This window comes from Chrysochloris asiatica, unplaced genomic scaffold (assembly GCF_000296735.1).
Source record: "Chrysochloris asiatica unplaced genomic scaffold, ChrAsi1.0 scaffold00143, whole genome shotgun sequence".
In the NCBI taxonomy this organism is placed as follows: Eukaryota; Metazoa; Chordata; class Mammalia; order Afrosoricida; family Chrysochloridae; genus Chrysochloris; species Chrysochloris asiatica.
The window spans coordinates 5,946,995-5,959,437 of record NW_006408661.1 but is presented as its reverse complement, the minus strand read 5'-3'; the positions used below and the strand labels follow the sequence as shown (position 1 = coordinate 5,959,437).

At 34.6% G+C, this 12,443-nt stretch overlaps 1 protein-coding gene across 1 annotated transcript in view; it reads right to left on the bottom strand.

Moving 5' to 3' along the window:
* Nucleotides 1-1,358: 1,358 nt before the first annotated feature.
* Nucleotides 1,359-12,443, bottom strand: part of CCDC112 (coiled-coil domain containing 112) — a 41,946-nt gene continuing 30,861 nt past the window's right edge. Inside the window, exons 5-11 of the mRNA XM_006870544.1 lie at nt 12,244-12,333; nt 9,067-9,142; nt 8,175-8,565; nt 4,460-4,867; nt 2,925-3,020; nt 2,106-2,224; nt 1,359-1,389 (exon numbers count right to left, since the gene is read on the bottom strand). Coding sequence (XP_006870606.1) covers nt 1,359-1,389; nt 2,106-2,224; nt 2,925-3,020; nt 4,460-4,867; nt 8,175-8,565; nt 9,067-9,142; nt 12,244-12,333 — 1,211 coding nt within the window. The remainder of the gene's footprint in view (nt 1,390-2,105; nt 2,225-2,924; nt 3,021-4,459; nt 4,868-8,174; nt 8,566-9,066; nt 9,143-12,243; nt 12,334-12,443) is intronic.

The following is a 12,443-nucleotide window of genomic DNA, read 5'->3' as shown; positions in this document are numbered from 1 at the left end:
TGGGGGGAGGGGGTGGGTTCCTACTTTATTTCTCAACTGCCTCAAATCATTTTTAAAGTTATAGAGAAGAAATATAAGATGAAAGATGCTTTATGTCAGTGCTCTCATTCTATACTAATAATTCTATAACCAGATTTCAGTTTCCAGAACTTGGAAGTCATCTTGTATTTTGAATATTAACTGAAATAAGAAAAGGTTCTGGTCACTACTCATAATAAATTTCTAACAATCATTTGACCAAACATATCAAATTAGAAATAAAGGTGGTTATATAATTCAAAGAACTTAATCAGTGCCAGGAAGTTGTACATGTAAAGCTGTATAAGAAAAGAAAAGAAATAAAAATACTCTAATTAAAAGTTCTAAGATTTTTAATATTTATTATATATGGTACACTTCTATAAGATGAAAATGAATTAAAGTTAGGAATTAAGATTTTATAATGTAAAAATTGAGTTGAATTAAGTTAAATTATGTTTACACATAGAAAAATTTAGAAATTTAAAAAGTAATTCTTTTTACCAAATGGATATTGGTTTAGCAACTTTAAACCACTTTAAGTAGCATCAAGAGAAATTATAGTATTCCAAAGACGGATTATTTCACGTTTTCCAAACAAATAACTTTAATATTTTGAGATTTAAAAAAAAAGCACAAAAGAAAATTGCATCAGCCAGGAAGATGTGAAAGGCACAAAGATTTTATAAGTGTATTAAGTAAAGGGAAATTTGAAATAGCTGAAGGAAGTGAAAAAGAGTATGTCAATAATGCAATTAAAATGGTTTTTGAAGAGGCATATTTTTAAAATAAATATCGTCTATATAAAACAAAACATGCTTTAAACAAGTACAAATGGTTAGTACACAAAAATGTAGCAACTGTCAAACTACCAATTTGCTTAAACTAGAAAAATTACTAACTTGTTTCATAACTCTAAACAAACAAACAAAACAGTATATTTTTGGTACTCAAAGCTAACGTGCCTCCAAATTTAAAAGTTACAAAATTTGGGTTTAGAAAATGTCACTCTATGATTGTTCTAATTTATTTTGTCATATCATGACAAAACAAAGTATCTTCAAAATGTTCTCTGTACTTAATGTATGTAATGTAAACTTTTACATCAATATATCAACATATACTTAAATACCCTCTTAGTATAAGCAGGAACTATAAATGACAATGCCAGCGAGGAACTTAATACCTGTCAATTCACATACAAGCACAGTTAATTATCAATCTGACTAGGTACTGATATTTAAAGAACAAGGTTAGCCACACTATCTCCTAGCATAATTGAATATCATGCTAACATTGTCATTAACTGACTACCAATTTCATTATCTTCATATGCTTCTCTATAATCCTTGTCTCCAGCTTGGAATAGCCCTACAAAGAAAAAGAAAATAGCATTATTAAGAGTATAACCCAACCAAACCTACTGCCATCAATCCATTTCTTACTCATAACAACCCTATAAAGGGCTTGTTGTTAAGTGCCATCAAGTCGGTTCTGACTCATAGAGACCCTGTATAGGGTTTCCAAGGAGTGATTGGTGAGTTTAAACCGCTGACCTTGTGGTTCAAATCAATTTTGCAGTCCAGTGCTTTATCTTTCTTCCACTATTAAGAGTGGTGGTGGTGGTGGTGGTGTGCTTTGGAGTTGGTTCCAATTCATAGTGACCCTATGTAAATCTTTATGGGAGCAGAAAGCCTCATCATTCTCCCGCGGAACAGCTGGTATTTTCAAACTGCTGACCTTGATGTTAGCAGCCCAACTCAAAACCACTACGCTACCATAGCTCCTTGCTATTCAGAGTATAATCCCCACTGCCTTAGCAAGTCAATTCCAATTTACAGAGACACTGTACAGTTTTTCTGAGACTGTAAAGCTTCATAGAAACACACAGTGTCATCTTTCTCCCATAGAGTGGCTGTTAGGTTTGAACTGTTGACCCAACAGTTAGCAATCCAGTGCTTATCGTTGAGAACCAATGTATACATATATACTTTATCAACTTTTCATTATAAAATACAATACATATAAGTAAATTAGAAAAATGTCAAATTATTATCAAGTAAACAGCCATTTTCATTTCTTTTTACCTATGTGGGATATATAGAAGTGGCCCAGAGCCTGTTGATCCTATCTTTTTGGTCCGTTCTTCCCAACCTTTGGTAGGTTTGTGAAGCCTAGAAGGATCTCTACTAACATTGTTTTCAACCTGTAAACAGAATTAAAATGAGTGCCGGTTAATCTACATGAATTATTATGTTTGTATTCATAAATGAGTAAGATGATCTTTGGCAACAGATTCTTTGATATAGGTAAACAGTAATAAAATTATTAATAACCCTTCAGTAAAACTGTAATTATATTGAGGCTAAAATAAAATGAGAACTAAGTCAGTGTATTACCAAACTAGTTTGTTTTTGCTATCGCTATTATTATTATTTTCTACTATGAAGCAAATACAATATACCTAAGTATAATAGTGATGTGATCAGACAGTAAATTTAGGATAAATAAGCTGAGTGATACAAATAGTTAAGTGCTCAGCTGCAAACCAAAAGGTTGAAAGTTTGAGTCCATCCAGAGGTACCTCGGAAGAAAAGAGCAACAACACCTTTATTCTGAGTGTTACCAGCGAAAGTAAGCAATAGGTCTAAGAGAAAGGCTCACATAGACGGAAGGAAGAACAGAATGATGAGTAGGAAGAGAAATAATTTACGAAAAAGAGGTGCCAATGGTTGTTTAATTGCACTAAACTATACTTTCAAAAATGGAAATTAGTAAGAGCTCAATTTATACGACATGGTGTAGGAATAAGACAGGATATAAAGAAACTGCATTTGATGTCTGAATCCTTAACAAATCAAGGAATTAGGACAAAAAGAATAAAAATTAATCTTAGTACATAGTACCTTTTCTTTTAATTTTGCCCATCTTCTTTGTTTTTCTGCCTTTTCATCTTCCTTTGTCTGTCTATCTAGAATTTTCAATTGAAGTTTATGTAAATCCTAAAAAAGATAAAATGTCAAAAAAAAAGAAATTAAGAGAAGTAAAATTAACTTACTTTACTCAGAAAAGTTAATTCAAAGGTCAGTTGTTTACAAGTAAAATGAAGCTACATTACATATTAGTACTATCTCAATATTAACCTTTTCTAACAAAGGCAAAAAGATTTATTTTTTCTGAATATAAATGTTATATGTATCCTTTTGAAGTCTGACATTCTATTTCTAAAAATCAACCACTGAGAATTCTAAAGAGTGTAGTCATACTGTAACACACATGGGGAATCACCTCAATGGCAACAGGTTTTGAGTTGCCGTTTTCTTTTTATAGGTTAGTTATACTCATTTTCATATATATATATATGGTCTTCGTTCTTGTGTTACTTATATGATCTCATATTACTTAGTACTCATATTACTTATGTAACACCTTTTGCCCTTAATTTTTTGCATAGAATGTTTTGTGATATAGGAAGTTTCTTTGTGTGGATTAAAAGAAATTAACAAAAATTTTCTCTATTAGTGAGTTTTTTAATCTATTATTTTTTTGACTTCCCTTATTTTCTGCATTATGTATGTTACGCTATGTATTTTGATGTACAAGTACTTACAGCAGTCATATCTCATTTGTACCCTTTTTCATTTTAAAGTATTTTTCCTTGTTTTATTTAATACTTTTTGGACTGAATTTTACCTTTGCTGGTAACTCTTGAACTCCTTCCTGGTATATATTCACTTTAAATCATCTATAATTCCACCACCAGCAATAACCTTGACTGATGTAAGTATCAATGATGCACCAGACCAGGGAGAACAGGGATGAATGAAAACAGCAAAACCTCTGCTCTCGTGGAGCTTGCATTATGGTGAGGAGATGGACAATGAACAAATTATGAAAAAACCAAAGCCATCTTGGGGGTAAAGCCAGCCCATAATGTAGGGAAGGCAAGGTATTCACGGTCTGGCCTGTGGCTCCCTTTCCACTTCCTACTTTATGTCCTAATTCTGAAGTGTTTAGAGTTTCCTCAACAAGCCATGCTGTTGTATTCCTTTAGGCTGCAAACTCATGCTGTTTCCTCAGCTAGCAGAGGCATTTCTTCTTTCTCTCTCTCTCTCAAGACTCCACCTAAGTCTCATATTCTCTGATACTCATAGCTGTGGTTATCTGTACTCTCTGTACATTCACCTCCTAAAATACTCTGTGCACACTTCAATCACATTATTCACATTTTACTGAAATCTCCTACGTGCACATCTAACTTGCCCACAAGTTTTCTACTAGATGACAAGCTACACAAACTAAGAAAGTTTTGATAAGCTGATGCTGTGTACAGGTCAATATGTAAGAAGCCTCAATAAATTTTTGCTGAGCTGAATGTGGAAGTAATAATTCAAGTGTAACATTAAAAAATTACATGTATTTAGGAAACATATTTACTCACTCTTTCTTGAAACCTGGAAATTTCATCTGTGGCAGTTTTCCTTTTTTCTGCCTTGTCTGCCTTTTCTCTTATCTCCTTTTCAAGCCTCAAAAATTCTTCCTGTTCTTTCTTCTGTTGAGTATAACTTTCTAGCAGTAATTTTAGTTTAGACTGACGTTGGCGTTCTTTCTGCTGTTTTTTCTCTCTCTCTTCTTCATCTTTCAACTGAGAAGCATTTTTCATTGACAGTTCTATGCTTTTCTGTTTTTTCCAAGCTTCAACTGCCAATTTCTGTTTTTTTCTTTCTTCGTCCTTTTGCTTTTGATTATCTTCTTGTTTATTATGATAAAACATTTCCTCTGCCTTTTCTTTTAACTTGAAAATTTCCTCCTTTTTTTGCTGTTTTTTGGTTTTCCAATTTTTAATAGACTAAATGGTAAGAAAAAGACAGCAAGTAAAAGCGTTTTCAGATAATCAAAACTATTTGAAAATAAAACCTCAAATAAATGTCTCTAAAAAGAATACAGATTGCAGGAAGCTAGTTTTCTAGGTCTTAGAGGTTTGTTTGGTTTGGTTTTGTTCTTTTTAATCAATGCAATTTATTATTATTATTATTTCTGTTTTGAGAAAAAATTTAAAGAACCTTTAAAAAATACTAATGGTTGCTTTATACTTTTTGACCATCTCAACATCTCCAGGCTCAAAAGAACTATCCCTCACTTACTGTTCTCCTCTCTTTCTCCCACCTCTTTTATCTTCATAGGCAACATCCCTTCCCTCTAATTATTTCACTTCTGCTTCCAAATCCTCTTTCCAGGCTTAAAATACTTTGAGGAACCTTCCTCTGATCAAGTATCAGAAGAGGAATCAAAAGCAGTGTGGTTAAGAGCATGGGTTCTGAAGTCAGACTAATTGAGATCAAATTCAGACTTTGTCATTTACTAAGTTTGACCTTAAGTGAGTCATTTCTCTGACTCATTTTGCTCATCTCAAAAGTAGTTAGTACCTCTACCATAGAATGGTTGTTCTAAACAATGAGTGCCTGACACATAGTGTTTCACAAGGATAGAATTAAAGTTAAATAGCTCAATATTGTTGGCTACCAAAACAGTTGACTCTGATTCCTGGTGACTTTTTTTTTTTTTTAATATGCCCAGTCCTACAATAATCCAAAGAAAATAGAAGGAATACAGTCACTGTACCAAAAGGAAATGGTTGATGTTCAACTGTTTCAAGAGGTAACATATGATCAAGAGCCAATGATACTGAAGGAGGAAGTCCAAGGTGCATTGAAGGAATTGGCAAAGAACAAGGCACCAGGAATTGATGAAATCAAAATTGAAATCTTTCAAGAAAGTGAGGCGGCACAGGAGGCACTCATTCATTTATGCCAAGAAATGTGGAAGACAACTGTCTGGCCTACTGATTAGAAGATATAACGTATTTGTGCCCATTCCAAAGAGAGGTGACCCAACGGAATGCAGAAATCATCAGACTATCTCTTTGATATCCCATGCGAGTAAAGTTTTACTAAAGGTAATACAGAAATGGCTGAAAGCATGCATTGACAGAGAACTTCCAAAGGATCGCTGTGAGTTGGTACCAACTCGATGGCACCTAGCAACAACAACAAACATCATACTCATAACTGCTAGCATGTTCTAGTTTATTGTTGAAGTTCGTAATCCAATCTATTTCACCGAGGTCTCCTCTATCCCCATCAGCCCTCTACTACATCAAACACAACGTCCTTCCTTTTTAAATGATTGATCTGGCCTAATATGTCGTAAGCAAGCAAGTTGGACAATATGATAAACTGACAGATGGTAGTGGAAATAACACAGTTGTTGTTGGTGTTGTTCACACCTTCCAGCCACTTCTTGGAAATCCTATACAGGTTGCTATAAGTCAGAATTGTCTCAACAGCACTAACAACAAGAGGGGGCCAGTTTGAGAATGCCATTTTCAGAATCCTAATAAAAAGTTCAAATAATTCTTAGTGGCCTCTTATTTGGATCTTTAAAAATGGCAAGTTTTAAAATTTTTCTTAAAGTCCCCCAAGTCAATCTTACATTCAACTTAGTTTAGAAGACCACAAAATAAAAATCCCAGTAACTTCCACTAAAACTGTAGCCTAAACACAGAATCTCTACACAGAATCAGTATTTTGCTAATACTCCCTATGCATGTCTATCAAATATAGTTGAATGTGGTTGTTATTACTGAGTGTCACAGAGTCAGTTCCAACTCATAGCGACCCTGTATAGGGTTTCCAAGGAGTGCCTGGTGAGTTTGAAGTGCTGACCTTGAGGTTCAAATAGAACTGTGGTCCAGGGCTTGCTTTATCCCACAGCACCACACCAGGACTCCATCTGTTGACTAGTCGACATATTTTTTCATCAAAGCAAGTCAGGTGAAGTTCATCATAACAATTCTATATAATAATGATTCAGACTTCAACTATTTAAACTTTGGTTCTCAACTGGGGATAATTTTGCCCTTCATGGGACATTTGGCAACGTCTAGAATAATTTTTAATAATATTACTGGCATATATTGGGTTGTTGTTGTTAAGTGCCGCCAAGTCGGCTCTGACCCACAGTGACCCTGAAAGGGTTTCCAAGGCTGTAAATCTTTATGGGAGCAGAAAGCCTCATCTTCCTCCTGTGGAACTGCTAGTAGTATTGAACTACTGACCTTGAGGCTAGCAGCCCAAATTGTAACCACTACACTGTAGCTTATTGGAATGCTGCTAACCATTCTAAAATACTTAGGGTAACCACTACAACAAAAACTTATCTAATCCAAAGTTTTAGTAAGTGCCAAGGTTCAGAATGCTTGGCCTACAAAAAAGACAAAATAACTTTTTATGATGGAACTTAAAATTCAAATTTGTTTTTCTAGAATTCTCCTTATTGGATATGATAAACATCTCAAAATCACAATATAAAGAACTTTAAATTTTGCTTTTAATAGTATATCTTATTATTCTTGATTCATATGAGGCTTGTTGTTGTTTAAGTGCCCTCGAGTTGGTCGTTACCCATAGCGACCCTGTATAGGGTTTCCGAGGAAAGACTGGTGAGCTTGAACCACCGACTTTGTGGTTCAAATCTACTTTGCAGGCCATCACATTAACCCATAGTGCCATACCAGGATTCCATACTAGGCTTATAAAAGATTAATATTTTATTTAAAGTTAATGATTGAAAACATATCCTAGGGATTTGCTACAATCAAAGGTGACTCTTTTCTCTAGAATAGTCACAATTTTCTGTTTTAAAAATAAGCAATGAGGTATTGGTTGTAAAACTCAAAAGAAGTCTGTAAGAATCAAAGGGTTTTTTCTATTGCCTTTATTTTCTATTCAAAATAATATGGCTTTTCTTAGTAAGATGATATTTTAAAAAGTCTAAATAGATCTGGACTACCAACATTTTGGGGAAGTGAACATAAGAGTATTTTGCCCACAATCAGTAATTTTCTGGCCCACTGCATTTCTTGGGGTAAAAATGTTCAGCCTTGAGGAAGTCCAGATATAGTTGTAATTACTTGGGTAAGTTACTTAGCATCCTAATTATGCCCGTTTCACCTTCTATAAAATGGTGAAGGAAGGGGTGCCTATTATAAAGATATCTGATGGGACTGTTGTAAAGTTAGTAGTATATGTTACAAGTTTAGCACAGTACCTAGAACATAGGAACATATAACATATAATAGCCATTATAATTATTACCTCTTTTTTTCTTTCTTCTAGAGCCAGATATTTTTGATACCATTTCTCATGCTGCTGAATTTCATCCTGTGTTCTTCCAGGAAGATGTTCTAGAACTTCTCCCATAAATATTGGCTTTCCTTTATATTTGTTTCTCACTTTTACAAAGTTCTGGTGATCATAATCATCCCAGCCTCCTTGTCGCCCTCCTGTTTGCTGAAGGAAATTTTCAAAATCGACCACTTCTTCTGGAAGCGTATTTGGTGTTACTTTGTCTATAGGAACTTTGCTTGCCATTACTCTGAAGACTCGCTCTGTTTCTGAATTACCTAAAGCCCATATGTCAATTTTCCTTGATATGGCACTCAATTCATTATTTGTTGTTTTTTCTTCTTTAATAAGCTCTTCATATCTAAAAATTTTAAAAATAAAGTTTAAATTTTATTTCAAATCTTTATTTTTTTCCCTTAAATATAATTATTCCTGAACTTTTCCATATCATCTTCTCCATTATATCCTCCTTCTTTACTATACTTTTTCTCTCCTGCCAAGTTCTCAGGTTTCTCTGACTTAACTGCTCAACTGTTTTAACCCAATTTCTAAGCTTTCAGGATGGCAACAGACCAAATCTTAACACTTTATTTATTAACATTTACAGCCTTAAAGCATTTTCTCAGGGGGGAAGGGGAGAGATCCTTAAGTGAGATTTTATGGTGTCTAAAAATAAATACAACTTTACTTTAAACATGAAAATCTATCTAAAACCTAAAACAAAGGAGGTGTTAATATTGTTTTTCTGAAGTCTCATATTAAATATATAACAATGAAATGGTTTGTATATAATAGTCTAGTGGAAAGTTATCAAAAAAATGAAGATCAATATATTACATCAAAATGGCTTTGAAAAACATACATCAACCTCTGCTCTTCTTTAAAAGTGTTAATTGCATTTTCAATTTCTTCCATCATTTCTCTGAGCTTTTCAACAACTGTAAAAAATTAAAGGGAAAAGATATTTTGTCATATTTCAATAAGGCTAAGAAATTAAGAGAAACTGGAATGCTACCTTAATTAAAAACTTGTTTTTAATTTAAGTGATATGAAAACTGTACTCAAAAACAGATTTTTCTGATTATATATTTACGAATCAGGCTGCTAACCTCAAGGACAGCAGTTCCAAACGACCAGCTGTTCCACAGGATAAAGATAAGGCTTATCTGCTCCCATAAAGATTTACAACCTCGGAAACCCAGTACAGGGTCGCTATGAGTTGGAACCGACTCGACGGCATATAACCACCACCACCATATTTTTATTTGATTGTGTGGATTTTTTTCTATGTACACACATCATTATCATTAATATTCTATTTTACAAAAGTTGTTCCATGTTTTACAGTCTGTAGTTTTGACTCAACAAAGAGTTGTAGTTAATTTTGTATCTCAATATACATACAGCAATACCTTTCTTTTTATTGTTGTTAAGTGCCGTCAAGTCAGTTCTAACTCATAGTGACCTTGCATAGGGTTTCTGAGCAGTGGTTGGTGGGTTTGAACTGCCAGCTTGCAGTTAACAGTACAGTGTTTATCTTACAGCACCACACCAGGACTTCATTGCCTAAATCTACCCTTTGTGTTAAAGAATTTTCAAGTGAAGAATTCTTCCACCGTTTTCAGTCTGCAATTGATCAAATATATGATCAAGATGCATTTTTAATTACTAGTGATTAGAATGCAAAAGCTGGAAACAAATAGGAAGGATCTGAAGTTGGAAAATATGGCCTTGGTAATAGAATCTTGGTAATAGGATCGCATAATAGAATCTGCAAGGTCAATGACTTATTTACTGCAAATACCATTATTCAACAACATAAATGGCGACTATGGAAAACGCAGGACTCAAACTCACTACATTTGGGGGCAGAAATGATGGAGACGCTCCATAACATCACCCAAAACAAGGTGGGGTGGATTATGGAACAGACCACCATATGGTCATTTGCAAGATTAGGCTGAAGCTTTAGAAAGTTAAAGCAAGTCCATAAGAGCGAAAAATATGACCTTGAATATGTCCTCCTGAATTTAGGGACCAGTTTTCATAAACAAACTCTTTTTTGATGACCAAAAACCAGAAAAATTATGAGATGACATCAAGAACATCATACCTGAAGAAAGCAAAAGATTATAAAAAAGAAAAGAATGAAAACACCAAAATGGATGTCAGAACAGACTGTGAAATGTGCTCTTGAATTTAGAGATACTAAAAGCAAAGGGAAGAAATGATGAAGCACAAAGCTGACGGGAAATTTTCAAAGGTATTTAGAATAGATACTCAAGTGTTATAATAAAATATACATACTGGAGTTAGAAATTCAAAGGGAAGAACAGGCCTTTAAGCATTTCTCAAGTTGAAAAGAACTAAAAAAAATCAAGTCTCAGGTTGTAATACTGAAGGGTTCTATGAGCAAAATATTGAATGAAGCAGGAAGCATCAAAAGAAGACAATACACAATATCACTGTGCCAAAAAGAACTGGTCAACAATTTTTAAGTTCAACCATTTTAAGAGGTACCTCATGATCAAGCACCCATGGTATTGAAAGATGAAGTCCAAGCTGCGTTGAAGGCACTGAGGAAAAACAAGCCTTCAAGGAATTGACGAGTTACAAATTGAAGTATGTAGCACTAGAGACACTTACTATTCTATGTCAAGAAATTTGGAAGACAGCTAGCTACCTAGCCAACAAATTTAGAAGATCCATACTTGTGCCCATATATGAAAGTTGGTCAATAATTAAGACAGACTGTAGAAGAACAGACGTATTTGAGTTATGGTGTTGGAGAAGTGTATTAAAAGTACCATGAAATTCTAGAAGAACTAACAAACCTGTACTGGAAGCAGTGCAGCCAAAATGCTTCTTGGAAGTGAGGATGGCGAGACTTCGTCTCTCATACTCTAGACATGTTATCAGGAAGGACCAGTCCCTGGAGAAGGGCTTCGTGCTAGGTAAAGTGGAGGGGTAAGCAAAAAGGAGGAAGACACCCAACAAGATGGATTGGTACAGTGACAACAGCAATGGGTTCAAGCATAACAATTGTGAAACTAGTGCAGGATGGGAAAGTGCTTTGTTCTGTTGTGCATAGAGTTGTGATGAGTTAGAACTCACTCAGTGGCACCTAACAACAACAAAAGGTCACAGTACTGATCGATTATAAGGGAGTTTCCTTAGGATATGGTCTACATTACCTTTTATCTTACAGTAGTTAAAAGGAGACACAAGTGAGCCGAGAAGGAGGACCTGATTACCACCAAGAAAGAAGAGCCAGAATCAGAGGAAGATAGATGCCAAGACACATGGAGATCTCTGAGGGACACCAAGCAACAGATGTTTGAAGGGGACCAGGACTTTCCCTCAAAGGTGACAGAAAGAAAGCCTTTCCCTAAACCTGGTGCCCTGCATTTGGATTCTAGCCCTTACACTGTGAAAGAATGAATTTATTTTTGTTAAAGCCATCCATTTGTGGTTTTCTGTTATGTCAGTACTAGGTAACTAAAATACCAATGTTCTTGTCTAGTATTTGTTTTGTTTATTCATTTAACAAGTTATGTTAGTATTACTTTTTTTAGTGCCTACTCTGGTATAACTGGGTATGCAGTGGCTCCATACAATAAGAACTGGACGATGAACCACACGGTCCGTGGTTTGAGCCTACCAGATGCTCCCAGAGAGAAAGATGAAGCTTCATGCTCCCACAAAGATTTAAAGTCGTGGAAATCCTATACAGGGGTGCTATGAGTCAAAACCTACTCCACGGCACAACATGTTTTAACTACTGCATCAAAGACAGACAATACCATGTCTCAAAATATATTATTTCGTCTCCCCCAAATTCCTAACAAAGAATCCCATGGTTACCTCCATTTTACATAAACCTCAGGTATTACAGTTCTCCAGTATATCCATATTAATCTCTGTTGAGGCAGCTAGCTCCATTAATACCAAATAGAAAATAGATACATTGTACAGTATGCATTTTAACAATAGAAAGTAAAAATACATAGGAAAGAATACAAAATTTAAATGGACTTACAATCAGGTGTAGGCTTCACATCTTTTAACTGATGCTGAAGTCTCTTTACATTATTATGTATTTTGGCCAGTTGTTGCTGAATTTTTGCTCCTATAAGGAATAAGGAAGTATATGAAAATAATTATGTGACAAAAGTTATAATTCAGGATTCTACACAAGAGACTGATCAGAATCACTTAGAAAAACGTTGTTGTTGTTGT